Source organism: Vanrija albida (genome assembly GCF_041260175.1).
Source record: "Vanrija albida strain AlHP1 chromosome Unknown contig_4, whole genome shotgun sequence".
NCBI classification, from domain to species: Eukaryota; Fungi; Basidiomycota; class Tremellomycetes; order Trichosporonales; family Trichosporonaceae; genus Vanrija; species Vanrija albida.
In genome coordinates, this window is record NW_027191423.1 from 2,625,117 (window position 1) to 2,646,777 (window position 21,661).

A 21,661-nucleotide genomic window follows, 5' to 3' on the forward strand; every position below is an offset into this window, starting at 1 on the left:
TCGCAGCCCCGCCGCACTCGTCTGCCCGCCAGACGTCATGGCGACGGTGTGTTGCTTCTGCTGCTTCCGCTGTTTCTGCTGGTCTGTCGGACCCGCTGTTCACTGCTAAGCGGCGACCACCGTCGGCCGTCGGTCGTGTCCGCCGATCTCCCTGATCCATGATGCGGGCGACGTCGCCAGTGTGTCGGGTTGGTTTCCAGAGGCGCGGATGATGGGCGATACACGATGCGCGTCATGGACTGGCCGCGACAAGCAGCAGCATGTGCTGCCAGCCCTCATTCTCGTCACCGCAGACGTCTGCGGCGTCATCGGCGAACTAATCATCCCGACGCGCGCTATTTTGCACGTGCGTATGACTCCACCCGGGCCACCGGGTTCGTGCAGTAGTGCTTGCTGCTACCGGCGCTGCCGAGGGAGGCAGGCCAAGATGGTTCAGATCGCCTGCGGCCCCGTGATCACCGAGGTGACGTCGCCTCTAGATTTCCGCGGGCGGCATGTACGCCGCCCACCGGCTGACTTTTGTGTTGACTGCCGCCGGGGCGGCTGCTGCGCTGCTGCTCGACTGACGGGCGAGCGATGGTAGAAAAACTACTTGTATAGCCCGCACATGGATCTGGCAGCGGCTTCCTTGTCTGCTCTCCTCCCCCCAGTGTGTGGTCATCAAGCGCGACGCAGAGACAACCGAAACACCGAACGACGACGACAACAGCAGTGACAACAGCAGCGGCAACAACACCCCCGCACTTGCCCCCGATGAAGCTCTACGTCATCCTCGTCCTCATCGCAGCCCTCTTCGCGGCGGCCCCCGCCCTCGCCATCACAAACCTGCAGCGCGTGCAAGAGCTGGCCGAGCGCGTCACGGACGGCACCGTCAGCCAGGCCGAGCTCCTCGCGCTCACGATTCAACCGGGCAACATCGACGAGTACGAGTACACCGAGACGACCTCGGCCGCCGAGGTCATCGTGCACTGGCGTAACGGGACCTCGACCTCGCTCGGGATCGCGGACCGCGCGCTGCTCAAGGCCGACGCCGAGCACTGCGCCGAGGTCCCCGAGTGTGCCGGTGCCGAGTGGGACCCCGAGCGCGGCGCGAAGATGAACGCCGGCCACGCCGGCCCCAGGAAGAAGCCGCCCGCGTTCGTTGCGCAGAGGGAGCGCAGAAGTCGTGCCCTCCTCCCCCACCTCTTCGGCCAGCCGTGGTGACGGTCGGGGGGGGGGGGGGGGGTGGCGATTGGGACGGAGCGTGGCGCCGGCCTACCTAATGCGTGCGACACGGCCCGGCGGGCGGCTCGGCGGTGACTCGGGGTTGAGAAAGAGGTGATACGATCTGTCGAGAGGGCGACGAATTGTGGAATACGATGCATGTTGTGGGACTTGGCGTCGTGCAGTTGCATTGTGAGGCGGCGCCGGTCGGCGCGGTCAGAGTCGTACCCAGGCCGAGGCCGAGCGCCACCACCCCCGCTGTGCTCGCCGCCGCCGCTGATCCTCTGGCCGGCGTACCCTTGTCACTCCCCCACACGCTTAGCCGCTGATAGCAGGCGGCTACGCGGTCGATTGCGCGACTTTGCCGTGTCAGGTTTGTTTGAGCCACGGCGGGCAACCAACTTTTGCCACCCAGGAACGGCATCTGTTGGACGACACTGACGCGCCGCGCCACTCTGCACTGGCACCTGGCCACCACTCAGGTACGACGTCATTTTGTTGCAACCCACCTTCACAAGCTCCTTGTTCTTCTCCATCGCATCTCACTCGCCACCAACTCGCGTCCCACTCGGCACTGGCAGCCTACATCGCACTCGCCAGCAGCCGGCATGGACGTCATCACGCTCATCCTCAACGAGGGGGCAGACGGCGGCAACGAGACGGACCCGCTCCCGGGCACGGGGCCCGCCGGTGAGTCCTCGTCTGGCTGGCTTCCCTCGCGCTCTGACATCTGCTGACCTGCGTAGCAAAGTTTGCCGGTGGGTAGCTGCACAGAGCCGGCACAGAGCACAGACTTACGCGACACAGACGGCTGGTTCTCGACCCAGCTCTTATTGTCCTTGTCCATCGGCGGCACGTCGTTCCTCCTCTTCTGCTTCCTCCGCACGCGATGGCAGCTCGTCTACATGCCCCGCACGCGGCTCAAGGGTGGGTGCGGGTGGGGGGACGCGCGCTTACGACAGACTTCTCGCCGGCCACAGCCCACTGGCCAGACGTGCAGGGCACAGCTAACAGCTTCTTCGGCTGGATCGTCCCCACAATCCGCACGAGCGAGTTTGTCGTCCTCCAGACGGTCGGACTGGACGCGGCAGTGGTGGGTTATGATGCGCGTGCGTCGCTCACTCCCAGCTCCTCGGCTTCTTCCGCATGGGATTCTTCTTCTTTGCGACGCTCACGGTCATCGCGGCGTTGACGCTCATGCCGTACCACTACTATGTGAGTTGGGGCGCTAGCTAACGCTGACGAGGCAGCGTGGGGGTTCACTCGACTGGGCCCCGCCAGATTCATCAGACAACTCGACAAAGTCGTTCTTCCCCATCTCCATTGGCCACAATACGACAGCGCCGACGCTGCCAGAAATCCTCGAGAGCCCGGAGACCATTGCAGTCCTGCAGCTCGTCTTCGCCTACCTCTTCACCGGCATCCTCCTCAACTTCCTCCACAAGAACTACCACCACTTCGTGTCCTCGCGCCAGAGCTTTGCCCTCGAGCTCCTCCACTCGGTCTCGTCGAGGACGGTTATCGTGTCCGACGTCCCCAACCATCTCCGTGGCGACCGCGTCCTCGCCGAGTACTTTGAGGAGTGTGGATGGGAGGTTGAATCCGTGAGCGTCTGCCGCGATGTCCAGCCCATACGCGACGCGTTAGATCTGCGCACAGAGGCTCTTCTACGACTGGAGAGGGCATGGGTAGCGTGGGTCGGCAACCCAGCCAAGGCTGTCGGCTACAGCCCCGACATCTACTCGAAGAACGGCCCAGCCGCCCGAGAGCGCGAGACCGAGGTGCCTACGGCCAATCTCATCTCGGGATTCGAGGACTCGAACACCACGGAATCGGCCCCTGCTTCTGCTCCTGCAGACGACCCCGAGAGCCTGCGCCGTCGCTATGGTATCATCTCGACCGACCGCGCCCCACCTACTATCCGCCCGCATTTGCTGTCCGCCAAAGTTGATGCGATTGAGTACTGGGAGAACAAGTTCTATGCCGCCGATGACATTGTCCGCAGCCTCCGCAAGACGGGCAAGTTCCCGGCATCGCACGTTGCCTTTGTCACGTTTGAGGACGTCAAGTCGGCCCAGGCGTCATCCCAGGTTGTGCACTACCCCGTTCACTCCAGGGTCGTCACCAAACTGGCTCCAGAGCCCCGCGACGTGCTCTGGAACAAGGTCAATATGGGTGCCACCGAGCGTCGCATCCGCAGCCTTGTTATCATGGGTGCTATGACGGTGCTCCTGGTGTCCTGGGCCGGTAGGTCGACGCCCTCTTGATTCAAGCTGACCCCAGTTCCCCTCTACCCCCTCGCCAGTCTTCTGACCGATAAGGAGATTGAAAAGCGTCTACCTTGGCTGTGGAAGATTATCAAGGACGACCACCCCCGCCTCCATGCCCTGTTCACCAACTTCCTGCCATCGCTCGTCTTCATCGGCTTCAACAGCTTGCTTCCCTTCTTGTTGGAATGTAAGAGGACGCCCCGAGGCCAAGCTGACACAACAGGGCTCTGCTATCAGCAAGGATTCAGGTCGCGTAGTGCCACAGAGTACTCTTTGATCCGAAAGTGAGCCAGCTGCGAGGACGTGGGCATAGCTGACCACCAGGCACTTCCTGTTCCTCCTCATCCTGGTGATCTTCGTGTTCATCTCGGCCTCCACTTACTGGGTCCTGCGTGGCTGGGCCGAGTCGCCCTCAAAGGTACGCGTGGTACCCAGTCCGACACTCACCCCACAGCTGCCAGAGAAGCTTGCCGACGCCCTCAAGACGGCAACGGCCCGCTCTTTCATGGTCTCCTATGTCATCCTCTACTCCCTCGGCTTGATGCCCCTGCAGCTCCTCAACATTGGACCGCTCGTCAACCACACCTGGATGCGACTGTGGGCCAAGACTCCTCGAGAGTTTGCAGAGGCCAACGCTCCTCCCCCGATCAACTACGGCTGGGTGTACCCCCAGGCGCTGCTCATTTTCACCATTACCCTCATCTACAGCATTGTCTCGCCTCGCATTCTCATCTTTGGCACCATTTACTTTGGAATGGCCTGTGAGTGAGAGGGGTGTTGCTTTGGCTGACGTCGAAGACCTTGTCTACAAGTACAAGCTCTTGTTTAGTGAGTCTGCTGATGATTACTTCCGGAGCCAGCTGACACCGCAGTCTACTTCAAACCGTTCGAGTCCAACGGCGAGGCTTGGAAGATCTCGTTTGACCGCCTGCTGTGGGGCCTCATCATCTTCCAGCTGTTCATGACTGGACTGCTGTCCTTGGAGCAAAACTTTATCCTCACCGGACTCATGCTCCCGCTCATCACGTTTACTCTGTGGTGGGGCTATACCATGTCGCGCGACTTTACTCCGCTCAGCAAGCACATTGCGCTGAGCAGCATCTGCGAGGTGGAGCGCGGCGACGGCACGCCAATTGGGGGTGACGCCCAAGCGTCCTCGTCGCTCAGCGGCCTCAACCACAAGCGATACGCTGTCAACGACGATACGCTGTACGTCGCTCCCTCCGACAGGCGAACCAACTACTCGCAACCCCCGATGAACAATTTCTACTGGGGCGTCCTCAACACTGGTAGAAGGAGATATGCGCACCCAGCGCTCAATGGCAAGCTCCCCACGCCGTGGCTGCCCGAAAACGACCGCCCTCCGGCCTTTGGTGACGGAGTGGCAGAGCGCCGCGGCGTGGTTCTCAGTCTGCGTCGCAGGCTCGGTCGCCGGTTCCGCAAGCAACGCAATGGTGCCGAGTCTACCGACGACGGCAGGTCGACGCGAGAGGCGACCCCTGCGTCTGGTGACGAGCCTGATCCATGGGCCTCGCGTGGTTCGAGCGGCTCGCAACCATCGGCCCCAGCGCGCCGTGACACGAGCAACGGGAGCGAGACGTCGTCGAACCCATGGGCTCGCGAGACGACGCCTCCGGCAGCGCCGCCAGCTGGGCCTCCGAGCCCTCTAGACTATGACGTGGGGTCCGGAGTCATCGCCTTGGGCGACGAGCATGTCTGGCACGACCACTGCGACTCTGACGAGGAGGACACGCCGACGGACACGGCTGCGCAGGTGCCCGAGAGTCCAGTGAGTGTGGCCGCGAGGACGCCGCTGACCTCGCAGTCGACCTACTTCCACCGCCCGAACCGCCGCCGCCTGACGTCGAATGCAAGTGTGCCGCAGCTGTAGTAGTAATAGTAGCATGCATGCACAGCACGCACCGTAGCATGTTGAAATGAACGCCGAGCCAGGCTGTCTCGGCGGTCGGAGCCACCCACCGGAGTTAATTTTATATCGCCGCCAGTCCGATCTGAGCCGCCAGGTCCGTAATCGTCTTCGTTGTCAGTGACGAGAGCAACGTCCACAACAACCACTCTACAAAACCAGCAACAATGTCGGCTGTTTGGCGCGAGTTTTTCAAGTGCGTGGGGGAGCCGAGCCGCCTCGCCGCGCAGCGGTGCGGCGTCGGCGGCGGCGCGCGGCGGTGAGACAAGCGCTGACACGGACTCTTCATCGCGGCCCGACCAACCTCGACCCAACCCCCCCTCCGGCACTCGTCCCGACTCGTCCTACACCACTTCTTCGCCCCGCCCCGCCTCACCCCGACCCGCCTCGCTGCGCTGCGCTCGGCCCGGACAACAGCTGGAACAAGTACACGCAGATCGCGTCGCGCGCGGTCCGCACCGCCCTCTCCGAGTCGGAGCGCGTTGCCGCCGAGAAGCGTGCCCAGATTGGCGTGTGAGTCGGCGCGGGCGAGCACGCGGAGCGTGCGCGCGGGGCGTGGGCGTTGGCGAGCTGGGAACGGGATGGATGGGAGGGATGGGGCTGCGCGGCGACACGGCTCGACGGCATTCGATTCGGCACTGCCGCTGCTGTGACGCTGGCACTGCTCTGCGGCTGGTCGCTGTGCCTGTACAGCGACGACGCTGCGCTCTTGCTGTGGGAGCGCGGTGTCGGCGAGTTCGTCGTCGTCACTATGGCGTCGATGAGCACGGCGTCGAGGCGCTGCGGCACCTCGGTGTTTCCTTGCCAGCCGGTCCCCGCCCCGAACCCCCTCCCGTCCGACTCCCCCGCCCACACCCCCACCCCCACCCCCACCCCCACCGAACACCACTGACACTCCACAGCAAGTACCAGGTCTGGGACAAGGGCGTTGCCGGCGAGTCGACCTACGTCGTCCCCCCCAAGGCTGGCGAGCACTAAGCTAGGCCGTGCCGCGGCCACCATACTGCACGGATGAATTAGTAGAAGCATTGCGAGGCGAACGAGGCGCGAGCGAAGCGAGCGCCGAGGGCAGCGAGGAGAGGCGCGGCGATGAGAGACGACCGGGCGAGGAGCGGCGCGGCGCGAGGCTGGGGAGCGGGAATGCTCGAGTCTAGCCACGAGCGACATCGGAGGAGCGCGAGCCTGAGGTGGCACGGTGGCACAACCGGCGCGACTGGCAGCGGCCAGCGGCGCTCGTCGCGAGTACTGGGCCAACTAGGTGCGGAACGGAGCGTTGAGCGGCGTGGCGGCATGGCATCGCCCGTTCAGAGCCACAGACGCCGGCCGGGAACACCTGCTGCAGTTGCCAGTCGGCCACGGCTCGGAATGAGGCAGCAGTGCACCGTCGCGTCGCCACGCTCGCGGCCGGCTGCACGCCCCAAGAGCGACGAGCGCACGAGTCGGCCGCGCAACGAGTGACGTATCGTATCGCGCGGCCGCAGCCAGCGCGACGTGGCTGGCTTTGGCTTTGGCGCTTTGGCGGTGCGGCCCACCAGCCCACGCCAACAGGGTCGGCGAGGGGTTCCTCCCGCCCGGCCCAGCTTGCTGGCTGCTGACTGCTGCCGGGTGGGTGTGCTGCTGGGTGCGCCGCCAACTGGTGCGGTCTGCTGCGTGCGCGCGAGTGGGCTACACCTCGCATCGTGCAGATCTGGCGCATCTAGCGGCGGAATGTGAGGCCACTGGGTGCTCGCTGGGTGCTTGCTGCCTGCAGTGGTGCTTGCTCGCCGGTATGGTGGCTTGGTGATCGCCGCCCTGGCGTGATTCCTCGTCGTTGCTTTTGCTCCCGTCGCCCCGCCTGCGCCGCCCACCCCACCGCCGCCCGCCGCCCATCACTGTACAGACTGGTTCCCCGCAACCCCTGGGTGAGTGCATTGCACCTTCCCTCAGTCCCACCCCACCGCACGCCGCCCGCAACCGCCGCCGCCGCCGTCGCCTTGCCTTTGTAATCCGACCCTCTTGTCTTGACTGGCCTCTGAGACACACCCATCACTAAACGACACGACACACACTCCTACTCTCTCACTCACTAGCCTTCCTCCTCTTCCTCCTCCTCCCTCCTCCCCACCCCCCACCGCTTGTCAGAGCGTGCTTGTACGCCAGCGCTTTGCGCGACACCTCCCCCCCTCCCCCCAGCCGCCAAGCGACGACCTTTGGCTCTCGCTTCGGCTCCGCTCTTCCCCCCTTCCCTCACCCCTCGCAATGCGCTCGCGCCAGTGGCCAGCGTGCCCGCCCAGCCCGCCGGCGGCGGCGAGCTCAGCCGCGGCCTCGGGCTCGGCCCTCCCAATAGCCAGTGCCAGCACTGGCGCGCTGGCCCCCGCCGCCGCGCCCACAGCCCCAGCCGCCCCGCCCACGCCCCACGCCGTCGCGCCCGTCACGATCCCGTCGCAGGCGCTCTCGCCCCCCACCCCCGCCCCGAGCCCCACGCCGACCGAGCGCTGGACGTACGCGTCCATCAACGACCTCGCCGACGACGCGGCAAGCATCGACTCGGTCCCCCGCTTGGACCAGGACATCGACGTCGACCAAAGGAGTGAGTGCACGAGTTTGTGGCGGCCGGCTGGCTAACGCCGTCCTTTGGCACAGACCGCGGAGTCGAACTGCTTCAGTCATTCCGATGCCTGTCCAAGGCAGAGCGCTTCGCCTTTCTCAACTCGCTCATCGGCGAGCTCCAGCTCAACGAGGCCCTCGTCGTGTCGAGCAAGATCTCGCCCAGGCTCAAGCGTGACTTCCTTCGTGACCTCCCCGTCGAGCTCGCGCTCCACTGCGTCAGCTTCCTCGATGACGCGCGCACGCTTGGCCGCGCCATGCGCGTGTCAAAGTACTGGAACGACCTGCTCCAGGACGAGCGTCTCTGGAGGGACATGTTCAACCTCCAGCTCTACCGCCCCCACCTTCCCTTGTCCCAGTCCTCGCAGTCTCCTCCGCCGGCCGCTGGCGCCGACACGGCCCAGCCCCCTGCCGCCACCGCTACCAACTTGGACGTGCCGATGCACACTCCCCAGCGCGAGCGTCCCTTTGGCGCCGTTGCCAAGATCCGCAGACCTCTCGTCCAGCCCCAGACCTATCGCGAGCAGTTCCGCAACGCCTTCCTCACTGGTGAGCTGACCATAACTTTCACCCAGCTGACAATCAGAATCCAACTGGATCAAAGGAGGCCGCCTTCTCACGACCCACGCTTCCATTGGCGACAGTGTCGTCACCTCGCTCGTTGTCAACGACGACTACATCGTCATCGGAATGGCAAACTCCAAGATCCACGTGTTTGACGCCGCTTCTGGCCACTTCCGCCAGTCACTCATCGGCCACGATCTCGGTGTCTGGGCGTTAGTCCTCGTCTCGCCGCGCCGCGCCGACCGCAACCGCACGTATGACTCTCCCCAGCGATCCTCGTCCGACACGGGCGCCTCGCGCAGAGCCTCGTTTACCGGCGCCACGCCACCAACTCGCTCCACCCCTGCCTTCCCCCCAACCCGTACCGCCTCGGACGACCACATGCACTACCCGCGCCAGACCAAGCGCATGCGCTCGAGCGACGTCTGCGGCTCGGCCGCAGGCTGGGGCGCCAAGGCGACCCTCGTTGTCAGTGGCGGATGTGACCGCGACGTTCGCGTGTGGAACATTGTCACTGGCGAGTGCATCCACAAGCTCCGCGGCCACTCGTCGACTATCCGCTGCCTCAAGGTGCTCGACGGCAGACCCATCGCCGTGTCCGGCTCGCGCGACTTTACCCTCCGCGTCTGGGACATTGACAGGGGACGCATGCTCCGCGTCCTCGAGGGCCACGAGCAGAGCGTGCGCTGCATCGAGGTGGCTGGTAACCAGGTCGTCAGCGGTAGCTACGACTACACGTGCCGTGTGAGTGTGCTGAGCGTGCAACGAAGTGCAGCTCGCTGACAAACCCAGCTATGGGACATTGACACGGGCGAGTGCCTCCAGGTCTTCGAGGGCCACTACCACCAGATCTACGCGGTAGCATTTGACGGCGAGCGCGTCGTTTCAGGCTCTTTAGACTCGACTGTCCGTGTCTGGGACGCGGGCTCGGGCGAGTGCCTCGCCATTCTCCAAGGCCACACGTCGCTCGTCGGCCAGCTCCAGCTCTCTGGCGACCGGCTCATCACTGGCGGCTCGGACGGCCGTGTCATCGTCTTTGATCTTACCGACAACTCGTGCGTGCACAGGCTGTGCGCGCACGACAACTCTGTCACCTGCCTCCAGTTTGACGACCGCTTCATCGTCTCTGGCGGCAACGACGGTCGCGTCAAGCTTTGGGACATTCAAACCGGCACGCTCATCCGCGAGCTCACCCGCCCATGCGAGGCTGTGTGGCGTGTCTGCTTCCGCGACGACAAGTGCGCTATTCTGTGCCAGCGTAATGGCAAGACTGTGCTCGAGGTGATTGGGTTCCGCCCCGAGGACGAACTTCCGGCTCCGGCGCCGCTGTCGCGCACCCCCGACTGGTAAGGCCGGCGAGGGCCTACATTGCGCGGCTTTGGGCGTCATTATTACCAGGGTTGTTTTGGTGTTACCCATACTTGTACAACTGTCACGTCACACGATCCATACAATATGTCATGTTGTCATTTGTTGCGAGTGAGTGGGGTGTTGTGAGGTTGGTGGCATGATTGTTTGGGTGGTAGAAGTCGGCGATGTGCCCCAGGCACGCCACGTGCCAGTTGGGATGAATTGTGAATAAATGTGGGCTAACAAAAACGCGCCACGCCGTCGTGGCGGGCGGGCGACGTACAGTGAGTGACGCTGCTCGTCGTCGTCAGCTGCGTCTGTCTGTCGGTACATGTCCAGCTAGCAAGCGTGCACCATCTCGTCGCCGTCTCTTGCGCAAGCACATCCACTCTGCCTTTCTGTGCTCGCTCGCTCTCGCCCGCCAGACCAGACCAGACCAGCACGCACGACCCAAAATGGACCCGACCAAGGCGCAGACCACGGCCGTGTTCAACCACCTCAAGGCCAACAAGGCGAACAAGGTGGGTGATGTTGTGGTGTGGGCGGGCTCGACGTGGCGAGCGATATGAAGCCGGGGATTCGAGTGCAGTGCCACGCCTGATCTGCGAGAAGCGGGACACTGCAGCGCGAGCGCCCGAAGCAGGCGGTGTGTTGGCCGAGCCGACCCGTCGTCGATGTTGTGTCTGTCCTCTGCACCAAGCTCGCAGCTCGCTCCGCTCGCTGCTCGCTGCACCCATGCTCCGCCCCACCCTCCCCTTCTCCATCCCGCTGACCCACCGCGCGCAGCAATGCTTCGACTGCGGCGCAAAGAACCCCACCTGGACGTCGGTCACCTTCGCCATCTACCTCTGCCTCGACTGCTCGAGCGTGCACCGTAACCTCGGCGTGCACATTTCGTTTGTCCGGTGAGTGTAGAGCCGCGGCGCGCAGCGCTACGGCGAGACTGGGGCGGCGGTGATGGCGCAGTGCAGTGCAGCGGCCGGCAGCGGTGATGGCGCAGGGCAGCGCTGCTGCTCGGCGTCGCCGCCGCCGCAACTCGCGACACCGCCGCACCGGGTATTGCCTGCCGAACAACAACGCTGACACCCACGCCCAGCTCGACCAACCTCGACTCGTGGTCCCTCCAGCAGCTCCGCACCCTCAAGGTCGGCGGCAACGCCGCCCTCTCCGACTTCTTCCAGAAGCGCGGCGGCAGCTCGCTCCTGCCCCCCAGCCACTCGGACGCCCGCGCGCGCTACACTTCCCGCGTGGCCGACCTGTACAAGGAGGACCTGGCGCGCCGCGTCGCCGAGGACGCGCAAAACTACCCGCACGGCATCCACATCGAGGGGCTCGACCTGACGCCGATGGGCACGCGCTCGTCGACGCCGGCCAACACGGCCGACGACTTTTTCGAGTCGTGGGACAAGGCGGCGCCGACGCCCAGCCCGCGGCCGTCCAAGCCTGCGTCGCCTGCGCCGCCTCCCTCGATCGGCGTCGCGCGCGCCACGCCCTCGCCCAAGCCCGCGTCGCCGACGACGGCCGCGCCCACCCAGCCCCGCACGCTCAGCTCGTCGGCCTTGAGAACGGGCGCGAGCTCGGCCGGCGGTGCCGGCGCCGCGCGCCCCATGCGACTCGGCAAGGCGTCCAAGCTAGGCGCCAAGAAGGCGTCCACGTCGATCAACTTTGAGGAGGCGCAGCGCAAGGCCCAGGAGGAGGAGGAGCGCATCAAGCGCCTCGGGTACGACAAGAAGAAGGAGGAGGAGGAGGCGGCCGCGCTCAAGGCCCGCGAGGAGGAGGAGCGCCGCAAGAACCAGGCGTCGGGCATCAACAACTCGCGCTCGGCCACGCCCCTCAGCCAGACCCGCAAGGAGGAGAAGCCGGTGCCGGTCAAGCTGGGCTTTGGACAGGTCGCGTCGGCGGCAAAGCCCGAGACGCAGTCCAAGGCGCGGGCATACGACCCCGCCGACGACATGACAACCGCCAAGGACCGCTTCGGCAGCCAGAAGGGCATCTCGTCCGACATGTACTTCCAGCGCGGCAACTACGACGCCAACGCGTCGAGCGAGGCCAAGGGCCGTCTGCAGCAGTTCCAGGGCGCGACTGCCATCTCGTCGAATGCCTACTTTGGACGCGAGGAGGAGGAGGACGCCGACGAGGGACTGGGTGGTGGCGAGGGCCTGCTCGGTATCGAGGGCAACGAGACGTACCAGAACCTCGAGCGCAACGCACGCGACATTGCAAGCCGCGTCATGGCGGACCCAAATGTGCAGAACCTTACCGACCAGATCCGCGCAGGTGCTCTCAAGGTGGGTAGAGTGGGGAATCGGCGACTAGGAGTGCGCTAACCTCGGAATAGCTATCCGACTACCTGTCGTCGCTCGAGTCGCGGTAAGGGGTTGGCGCCGCGTCGGCACCGTGTCGACGCGCTCTCGCACGTAGGACGGACGGACCGGCGCCACGGGTGCTAAACGCGTCTCTGGTGCCCGTTTCGAGTCGCTCGCTCGGCGGTGTGGACGCTTGTGGCGGAAGCCACTGGGCCCAACCCTGCCATGTCACCCTGCGTCTCACTCTCTCACTCTCTCTCTCTCCCTCTCTGTTGCCATGTGTTGTTTTGCCTCCCTGGCAGCATCTTAGGCGTGCACACCCTGTACTTTCCGTATGCCGTAGAATGGAATGACCACGCATGCCCTGTGAGGGGGGAGCAAGGGGGGTGGAGGTGGAGCAAGTCGTGTTTGCCCGCAATGACGATGGAGTAGCGTGGCAAGGTGAGACGGAAGTGGTGCAGGGTGGGTGGGGGTGGGCGGGTAGCGGTAGCGGGCAGGCAGCGCTACGACGAGTTGGCCACAGCGGTGGGCGGGGCGGAGTGGGGCTAGTGAGAGGTGCTGCGCTGGACCGCGCGGTGCTGGCTGGCGCGGAGACGAGCGGGAGCGAGCATCCCTGCGGAGTGTGCGGTGCGGTGCGGTCGTCGGTCGTCGCCGACCGGCCAAACAATGCGGCGGCGGTGTATACGGCGACGGCGTATACGGCGTCGGTGAGTCCTTGTGCCCGTCGGTCAGCCCAGGTGCCCAGGAGGCACCCACCCTCTCTGTCCGCCGTGAGCGCGGACCGTCGTGTCCCAAGCCAGGCCGACACCCACGCCAGTTGTCGCTGCGCAGAGCGGTACATACAGCCAGGGCGGGATTCTATTTCCAGCGCGGTTCCTGACCCATTAAAACCTTTGTGGCGTTCGATTCCTTCTGCAGACGACCAGGATGCCGAGCGAGGCGAGGCGGCGAGGCGACGAGCGAGCGAGGGGGTGAGCGGGTGAGCGGACGAGCACTCGGTAGACCGATGTTGCACCTGCCGTGCAGCGTAAACACTGCTCTGGGTCGTTGTTGCATTGTACTTCTCTTTGTCTCTCTCTCCATCTTTCATTCTCGGTCCAGCGAGCCGTCGCCACATCGACGCGCCTGCCTTATCCCTTGCCTTGCCTCGGTCCCCACGCTCCCTACCCCCTCCCCGCCCCCCCCCCCCCCCTCGCTGCCATGCTCCTCCCCCACGCCCTCCCCCTCGCGCTCCCCCTCCTCGGCCTCGCGGCCGCGCACACCGGCTGCGGCGGGCACGAGATTGCGCGCCGTAACCCCGGCGGCCGCGTCATCCACGCGCGCCAGCAGGTCGACAAGAACAATGTTGGTGAGTCCGGGTGTGCGCGAGCGAAGCGAGCGAGGGGTGGGTGGACGGGCAAGGAGGGGCTTGTGCAGTGGTGGGTGGGGGATGCCACGCGAGCGGAGAGGGGGGGTAGGAGGGGAAGGCAGGAGCTAGATAGTCCTGCGAACGAGGCGACGAACCACGCCAGTTGCAGCTGCCACTGCTCTGCTCGCCGCCATCTGCACGACTCGCTAACGCTTCCCCAGACCCCGCCTCCGAGTGCACCCCCTACACCTACCCCCCCGTCAACGCCGTCAAGTCGCAGTACCCGGCCATCTGGAGCAGCGCGACCCTCGTCCCCGGCGACGACGCCGCTGCCACCCTCTTCGCCAGCATCAACGCGACGCTCAACCAGCGCCTGCCCAACACGCAGCCGCGCGGCACACACATGGGCGACTGGACCGGCGTAAACTACCCGCCCAACGACCCCGACTGCTGGTGGACGTGGAAGCAGTGCACGACCCCCGCGGCCGACACGGGCATCGCCGCCGACATCAGCACCATGCCCGAGCCCGAGACGTGGGGCTTTGGCTTTGACGACGGACCCAACTGCAGCCACAATGCGCTGTACAACTTCCTCGAGGAGAACAACCAGAAGGCGACCATGTTCTTCATCGGGTCGAATGTCATGGACTGGCCCCTGCAGGCTATCCGTGCAAAGGACGACGGCCACCAGATCTGCGTGCATACTTGGTCGCACCAGTACATGACGAGCTTTAGCAACGAGCAGGCGTTTGCAGAGCTCTACTACACGCGCAAGGCGATCAAGGACGTGATTGGCGTCACGCCCAAGTGCTGGCGCCCGCCCTTTGGCGACACGGACAACCGCATCCGCCTGATTGCGAGCCTGCTCAACATGACGACCGTGCTGTGGTCGGACGACACGGACGACTGGAAGGTCGGAATCGGCGGCGTCACTGCCCAGGACGTCGACAACAACTACGCCAAGGTCATCAACGCGTCAAAGGCCGGCGCGTACGCTACCCACGGCCCAGTCGTCCTCAACCACGAGATCAACAACTACACCATGGGCGAGATGATCAAGCAGTACCCCAACATCAAGGCCGCGTTCAAGTACATTGTGCCCATTGCCACGGGGCTCAACATCACCAACCCGTACCAGGAGACGGATGTGACGTACCCCACGTTTGCGCAGTACACGGGCAACACGGCGGGGGCCAGCTCGTCGTCGTCGTCGTCGCCGTCGTCGTCTGCGGTCGGCTCGGGGTCCGCCTCGGCAGCGGGCAGTGCGTCGGGGTCTGCCAGCTCGGCGGCCAAGGCGTCGGCGTCCCTCGCCTCAAAGAACAACAGCGGCGCGGGTGCCGCGCCCTCGGTGTCCGCCGCGTCCCTCCTCCTCGGCCTCACCGCAGCCCTCCTGATCTAATATCCTCGCATTCATCCCGGACATTAGCTACCATTCGCATCCCCACACCCTTCGTAGAGCCCATCCCACTACGCATTTACATTACGCGCCCACCCGCCCGCCACCACAAGGACACTATTCATACTCTGTAGCATGGTGGCCCACGCCGCGATGCAGCCTAATTCAGTAGAAGGCGAGTTGGCGGTGTGGCCAGGAATAGCCAGCAGTCTGAGCGTTGCCCGCGCCCCAAACTGGGGGCACAGAGATCCAGAGACGCGGGCAGAGCCCCGCAGCAGTGCCGCACACTGTCCCAGCGCGGGCAGGGTGGCAGACGGCTGTGGGCGTAATAGGAGGCCCGAGCTCACACCCGTGGTCGCGATGCCTGCGCCACAAGGTCCGAGGCGGCCTACCCACAGCGACCGCATGACTCATGCGCTACCGCCGACCGATTATTTGCTGCAAGGAGACGAGGGCTCACTGAAACAGGACGACCGCGCCGCCGCGACGCGACGCAAGGAACATCGCCAGCAGTGCTCGGGTGCCAACAATGGTCGAGGTGTGGCTATCCCCCGCGCAGCTGTGTTGAGATCGACATCGACCTTGAGGCGGCCGTGTTGAGAGCCACTGTGATGCCACAATACGATTCTACGGACTACAGGGTGGGATCGCTGGATGTCGGTTAGTCTTTTTGCTTCAATCCAAACGCGCAGAGTCGCTGCGCGGCGCGATCGCGCGGCGCCGCCACTCTCGTCCACACCGCCGCCGCCACCCACCCACACACACACACACACGACACAAAGCAAAAAGCAAATCCCCGGCCACCGGACAGACCGCCTTCGATCCGATGCCCCCAGGCAAACCGGACAGACTGGGGCTCGACCCCGGCCTCGGGTGGACCGGACAGACTGGAGCTGCGCCTGTCGAGCCACTCGGCCGGGCGACATCGAATCTGCTGTGGGCTGGGGCTGGGGACATGAGGCAGCGTGGCAGGGGCTCGACGGCGCCGCAAGGTGTCACCATGTTGCTGAGTTCGAGCCTGCTGCGCGACAGCCCCCAGGCAGCGTCTTCTGCCTGTGGTTTCAGGATGGCTGCGACTACTCGGTGCTTGTCACAACACCACTGGAGGTCAGACTCAAATCATCTCCCTGCTAGATCTGGAGTAGATCACTGGGCTGGCGCTGGCTGCTTCAGTGCGACAACTGTCGGTGAACCACGTTGGAAAGGGCGACGGTGGTCCGGCTCGCTTTTGTTTTTGTTGTGTTTTAGGACTGGTGTAGATTGTACTGTGTGAATACACTGGTCTGGGGTCTGGCCAGCTTGCAGCGTCAATTGGGGAGGCAGTCGCACGGCTAGTGGGCCGTTGCCATCGGTGCGCGAGCATCTCGACGCGGAGGTGGCGAGGAGAAGCCTCCTGTGGACCAGTGGGCCGCGCTGCAACCCCACCTGCTCAAGTGCAGCACGCGACAGTCAATACGCGCGTGAGCCAACATAAGCCAACACTCTCGCAGGCCGAGGTGCTCGCACCGCCGATGCATCGCCACGCCGTCGCATTCCATCCACCTGCCACGGATTTCGCTCCAGATCAGTGGCGACACCACACAACCAGCCAGGCCCAGCGGTTATGTCATGATTTGCTCCCGCCGCGCGTCCCGCATCAGTCGCGGTCCAAGCGTCACCGCGCCTGCCGAGTTGTATCGTCGACGCAACTGACACCTGTACTACATCTCCACTCGACGCTCTCTCTTTAACGCAACGCGCGCAACGATCCGCTGGCGGACGACGACTGTACCCCCCTCACCTCACCTAATCACCCCACCCCCACGCGCCACACACCATGGGCCAGGCCGAGTCGAGCGTGTTCTCAAACCTCGAGAAGAACTCGAACTGTGCGTGTTGCTGCTGGGCGGTTGACGGACGCTGACGCTGTGCCTTCGCTGTTTGTTACTGCCGTGTGCACCGCTGCCTTGCCGTTGGCCTGTCCCGTTGCCCGCTCGCGCACCAACGCCGCCCTCGCCCCCTCCCGCTCGCCTGACTGTGCCCACGCCGCGACTCTCGCCCTCACGCCCACGTACCCCCTACAGTCTCCGCACCCGAGCTCCTGCGCCTCAAGAAGCGCTTCATGAAGCTGGACAAGGACGGCTCGGGCTCTATCGACAAGGACGAGTTTCTGCAGATCCCGCAGATTGCCAACAACCCGCTCGCGCACCGCATGATTGCCATCTTTGACGAGGAGTGCGGCGCGGCTCGAGGGTTAGTGCTGACGGCCCAGTGGAAGCGGCACGGTCGACTTTCAGGAGTTTGTCGGCGGCCTGAGTGCGTTCAGCAGCAAGGGCGGGCGCGACGAGAAGCTGCGATGTGAGTTGCCTCTGGCTGGCGCCGCTGACCCGCCCCAGTCGCGTTCAAGGTCTACGACATGGACCGCGACGGGTACATCTCGAACGGCGAGCTGTACCTCGTGCTCAAGCAGATGGTGGGCAACAACCTCAAGGTGGGTGGGGCGGGGGTGGGGCGAGCTGACGGCGCAGGACCAGCAGCTGCAGCAGATTGTCGACAAGACGATCATGGAGGCGGACAAGGACGGGTGGGTGCGGGGTGACGACCGAGCTGACCCCAGCGACGGCAAGCTCTCGTTCGAGGAGTTTACAGACATGGTCGCGAGCACAGACATTGTCAAGTGGGTTTACAGAAATAGCAGCACAGCTAACCCACGCCCAGGCAAATGACCCTCGAGGACCTGTTCTGAGTAGGAGCGACACGACACGATTATATACCCGTGCAGGCGTCTGCATAATGTGTACAGCGCGGGGGGGTGGAGGGGAGGGGCGGGGGGCAGTTGTGGGGAAGCCGTGTGGGGCGGAGGACAGTGACGGCGAAGTCACGGCGGGCGCGACGGGCGCGACGGGGGCTAGGGCTAGCGACGGCGACTAACCCGTCGTGTCGCGGGGTGTCGGGAGTGTCGCAGCGTCGTCGAGTCCTGGACTAAGGCTCGGAATCACTGACCAGCAGGCTAACGGCGATTGCTGACATGCTAACGGCGAGTGCTCACGACGACTGCTCACGGCCCAATCGGCGCTTGGCGCTGACACTACCCGCGCGGCACGCCCCCCCCCCGCCCCCCACCCATTGATCGAGCTCGTGGCATGGACATGGACAGTGCAAAGTGGTATGAATGGGACAATGGGCAGGCAGGTACCAGACGTGCTTTGTGCTTTGATGGAATCTAGAGCCTGCTCAACAGTGATGAATGGGGACAACATGGCGTGCGTGCGTGGCGTGGCGGGGCGGGGCGATGGGCGCGATGGGTGGCAGATGCGAGCGAGCGGGCGGGGGTAAGCGCCTAGGACGAGGCGGCGGGCACTGGGGCCTGGCCTAGTGAGGGCTGGTTGTGGAGCTTGATGATGACAAAGGCGATGACTGCGCCGACGGCGAGGAGGGACTGGGCGTGGTGAGCGGGCTGTCTCGGGTGCGGGCTGTCGCGCGGCGGGGCTACTCACAATGATGAGGGGGAACGTAAAGTAGGGGTTTCTAAAGATGCTGCGCTTATGGTCCGAGATCCACTGGCTCTCCTTGTCATGCCGGGCGAGGTGGCCGGCGGTCGAGAAGCGCTTCCAAAAGTCGACCGGGCCCATCGTGAACGGGCGGGACATGCGGGCCGCGAGGCCGCTCTTGCCCGGCGCAGCGCGCACCCGGGGCCCGGCCTGGCGCGCGCGCGGCGAGAAGGGCGTGAAGACCTCGTCCTCGCCCTCGCGGAAGGCCGCGTGCTTGTCGCGCAGCTGGTCGAACGCCTGGATTCCGGGCGAGGCGGGTGGGGTCAGCGGCGAGATGACGGCGCGCGGGGGCGCCGCGAGCATAGGCGAGATCGGCGGGTGGGAGAGCGGCGCGGCGAGCACGTTGACCGTCGGGCGCTCGGGCTTGGGCTGGGCCAGGGGCGGCGCCGCGCCGCGAGGGCTGCCGCGCGTCGGCGTCGTCGGCGTCGGCGGCGAGGCGAGGTTGGGCGTGGGGAAGTTGATGACGACGGGGGCGCGGGGTGACTGAGCGCCGGCTGGCTGGGCGCCGGGCGCGTACTGCTGCTGGGCCGGCGCCTGGAACTGCACCTGGCCTCGCTGGCCCTCGGCGCGCGGCTCATCCCCCGCGCGCCGCAAGATCGACTTGTTGCGCGCCGGCTGGACAACCGCACGGGCCTGCGACGCGCCGTTGAAGCTGATGCGCGCGCCCGAGCTGATGGTCGTGCGGCGCTCGTCGCGGTCGTGCTCGTCGCCGTCGCCGTCGTCGTAGTCTGACCCGTCGACGCTGCCCTCGAGGCTGCGCACGCGCGCGTGCAGCGCCGCGCGGTCGACGGTCGCGTACCGCCCCTCGATGGTGTTGGACCGTGCCCTGCCCGAGTGCTTGGGCGGCGCCATCGTCTCCTCGTCGTCGCTGTCGCCGCCCATGAACAGGTCGCCGATGGAGGACAGGTTGGCGCTGTTGCGGTTGAGCTCGGCGTCGGTCACGGGCGGCGCGAGGCCGCCGCTGCTGCCTGACGGGGGAGCGCCGCGCTGCGGCACGAGCGCCTCGGTCGACGCAAAGGGGTTGACGGCCTCGGGCACGTCGGTCGGCGGCGGGACACGCCGCGCCGCCGCCCGGGGCGGGTTGTACAGCTGGGGGATGCGGGCGGACATGAGGGGGGGGGGGGGCGGGGGTCGTGGGGGTGGTGCCGTCGGGGGTGTCGTGGGCGTCGTCGGCTCGCTAGGGATCAATGGTGTGGTATTAGTCGTGCGATGGGGATCGGGCTGGGAGGTAGCAGGCAGCACGAGCCAGGCGGTAAAGTAATGAGCGTCGAGTAAGGAGCGTAGGTGCTGGGGTCAGCGTCGTTGTCGTCGTCGCGTCGTCGAGTCGGACGTCGTGTATGTTGAGGAGAAAGAGTCAATGCGACCAACGAGAACAGGATGCTTGCTGCGTGCTGCGCTCGTCCCCACTGGCCTCCCACCTGCCCTCATCCTGTCCTGGCTGGCTTGAAACGTCGAGAGCACCGTGCCCCGGCGCACTTGCTGCAACGAGAACGAACAAGTACGAGCCAGCCAGCGTCATGCCGCCAGCCGCCGCCAGCCGGAAGCCAGCCGCGTGCCACACGGAAACGGCAGGGACGGCCCGGGGGTCCCAGGGACCCGCCACAGGTGAGCCACACTGCCCAGGGGCCCGTCACTTCCGACCAGACCCAGCTAGGCCCAGGTAGATGGCTAACGCAGGAGCGAGCTGCTGCGTGCTGCAGCACACGTCGTGGCCAGGCTTTTGCACGGTGGCGCCGCGCGGGCCTCGTCCTCGCGTCCTCGACAAAGGCATTCGACGCGTCGCGGCGGCGTGGCGGGGTGCGGCGCGCAATCTGCAGCAGCAGCAACGACAGCACGATCGCACACTCGCACTGGCCGCTCGTCCCGCCGCCCCGCCGCCCGCCAGTTTCATACGGTACAGACCGCAGCGCCCAGGGCGGGAGGGTGACCTTGCAGGCAGCGGGCAGGGCGCCGCCGCGGGTGGACATTGCGAGCAGTATAGTGTGGCACCAGGGACGATGCAGCATGGCCGGCACATGAGTCGGCGCGGCTGCGTGACGCTGGCTCGCTCGCTCGCTCGCTGGCTCGCCGGCTCGAGCGGGACCGCCGCCAGGAAGGTGCCACGCCACTGGAACAGAGCAGAATGGCGGCGGCCTCGGGATCGTCACTCGTCCCGCGTGTGCGTGTGCGACGGCTGGAAAGCTGGAATTGACACGGCCGCAATGCTGGAATGCGAGTGCAACGGCACGGGGAATGCAGGCGGAATGCAGGCGCGTCGGCGCGCGCAGCGCAGCACGTCGCGTCGCCGGCCCGCCCGCATCCAGTAACCAGCCCCAGCCCCATCACCGACGCCGTCCTTTACACCGCCACGCGGCGTATGCTCGCGGCGCTTGCTCGCCCAGCGCTGCCAGCAGCCCGCCCAGATGCTTGTTCTAGTCGCCGCGGCGTGGCCTAATCGGTGTTTCACGATGCCCCAGTGACCAGTGACCAGTGACAAGTGGCCCGTCACACTGGTGCCGCACCATGCATGCCAGCGAGATCGAGGCTGGCTCCCTCCCTTTGCCTCAGTCTCCGGGGCACGCGGAGGGTGGCACGCGCGCGCCGGCCGCGCCGACGCCAATTTGATGTTGCTAGCACCTGGATTAGGCTATTGCTGGCCTTGCTGGGCTATGCTGTTTGCATGTTTGCACGCCAGCCGGCGACCGCGAGGCCACGCACCCACGCCCACCTCCCTCGGCCCAGCGCCGAGGGTGGCGCCGGGTGGCCCGCACTAGGTTGTCCGACGCGCTCAGGCTGCAGCTCAGGACAGCGGGGCGACGCGACGCGCCAAAGAAAGCACGGCTAGCCTGCACAGGAGGGAAGAATGGCGACGCACGCGGCGGCGCGCGGCGCAGGGTGCACCCGCCGCCGCCACAGAGTCGCGGCCGGCCCACTGCTCAGGCAAGGCGTCGTCGGCGACTCGTTTTCCTTGGCTTGCTCGACTGCCGACGGCCGACGGCGCCGGGCTCGGCGAGCGACAATGTACGACGACTCTGGGCAGGCGCGGTATGAAACGAGGTGCGGCGGGTGGCAGTCTTGCCGTAGTACGCACGCCGATGTCATTGCATGGACAGGACATGAGGGGATCTCGGCGCGGCAGTGCTCGTCGCCGACTTGGAGCTGCCCACCCGACTTTAGTTTGGGATTGAAACTGGCCTGTTCC

The 21,661-nt window shown here is 65.5% G+C and overlaps 8 protein-coding genes across 8 annotated transcripts; 7 read left to right on the forward strand and 1 right to left on the reverse strand.

The window, feature by feature from the left end:
* Positions 1-753: 753 nt before the first annotated feature.
* Positions 754-1,203, forward strand: Q8F55_005759 (uncharacterized protein; the record flags this gene model as incomplete). Its single annotated transcript, XM_069354247.1, has 1 exon — positions 754-1,203. The coding sequence occupies one exon, from the start codon at positions 754-756 to the stop codon at positions 1,201-1,203; it is 450 nt and encodes a 149-aa protein (XP_069208889.1).
* Positions 1,204-1,811: 608 nt separating this feature from the next.
* Positions 1,812-5,364, forward strand: Q8F55_005760 (uncharacterized protein; the record flags this gene model as incomplete). The annotated part of the gene is made up of 13 exons (XM_069354248.1): positions 1,812-1,893; positions 1,950-1,961; positions 2,011-2,130; positions 2,166-2,296; positions 2,332-2,418; positions 2,454-3,450; positions 3,487-3,660; positions 3,697-3,757; positions 3,798-3,891; positions 3,928-4,234; positions 4,272-4,301; positions 4,346-5,262; positions 5,299-5,364. 13 exons carry the CDS (start codon positions 1,812-1,814, stop codon positions 5,362-5,364), a joined length of 3,078 nt encoding a protein of 1,025 aa, XP_069208890.1.
* A 203-nt stretch (positions 5,365-5,567) lies between these two features.
* Q8F55_005761 (uncharacterized protein) lies at positions 5,568-6,378 on the forward strand (the record flags this gene model as incomplete). Its single annotated transcript, XM_069354249.1, has 3 exons — positions 5,568-5,596; positions 5,818-5,913; positions 6,303-6,378. The coding sequence occupies 3 exons, from the start codon at positions 5,568-5,570 to the stop codon at positions 6,376-6,378; spliced, it is 201 nt and encodes a 66-aa protein (XP_069208891.1).
* Positions 6,379-7,638: 1,260 nt separating this feature from the next.
* On the forward strand, positions 7,639-9,900 carry Q8F55_005762 (uncharacterized protein; the record flags this gene model as incomplete). The annotated part of the gene is made up of 4 exons (XM_069354250.1): positions 7,639-7,969; positions 8,023-8,535; positions 8,573-9,294; positions 9,343-9,900. The coding sequence occupies 4 exons, from the start codon at positions 7,639-7,641 to the stop codon at positions 9,898-9,900; spliced, it is 2,124 nt and encodes a 707-aa protein (XP_069208892.1).
* Positions 9,901-10,355: 455 nt separating this feature from the next.
* GLO3 (ADP-ribosylation factor GTPase activating protein, ER-Golgi transport) lies at positions 10,356-12,274 on the forward strand (the record flags this gene model as incomplete). Its single annotated transcript, XM_069354251.1, has 4 exons — positions 10,356-10,421; positions 10,687-10,805; positions 10,997-12,188; positions 12,239-12,274. 4 exons carry the CDS (start codon positions 10,356-10,358, stop codon positions 12,272-12,274), a joined length of 1,413 nt encoding a protein of 470 aa, XP_069208893.1.
* A 1,132-nt stretch (positions 12,275-13,406) lies between these two features.
* Positions 13,407-14,953, forward strand: CDA2_2 (chitin deacetylase; the record flags this gene model as incomplete). The annotated part of the gene is made up of 2 exons (XM_069354252.1): positions 13,407-13,554; positions 13,776-14,953. The coding sequence occupies 2 exons, from the start codon at positions 13,407-13,409 to the stop codon at positions 14,951-14,953; spliced, it is 1,326 nt and encodes a 441-aa protein (XP_069208894.1).
* Positions 14,954-16,766: 1,813 nt separating this feature from the next.
* CNB1 (Calcineurin subunit B) lies at positions 16,767-17,675 on the forward strand (the record flags this gene model as incomplete). Its single annotated transcript, XM_069354253.1, has 7 exons — positions 16,767-16,818; positions 17,014-17,164; positions 17,202-17,287; positions 17,326-17,420; positions 17,458-17,513; positions 17,547-17,606; positions 17,648-17,675. 7 exons carry the CDS (start codon positions 16,767-16,769, stop codon positions 17,673-17,675), a joined length of 528 nt encoding a protein of 175 aa, XP_069208895.1.
* Positions 17,676-18,269: 594 nt separating this feature from the next.
* Positions 18,270-19,590, reverse strand: Q8F55_005766 (uncharacterized protein; the record flags this gene model as incomplete). The annotated part of the gene is made up of 2 exons (XM_069354254.1): positions 18,270-18,368; positions 18,427-19,590. 2 exons carry the CDS (start codon positions 19,588-19,590, stop codon positions 18,270-18,272), a joined length of 1,263 nt encoding a protein of 420 aa, XP_069208896.1.
* Between the last annotated feature and the right edge of the window lie 2,071 nt (positions 19,591-21,661).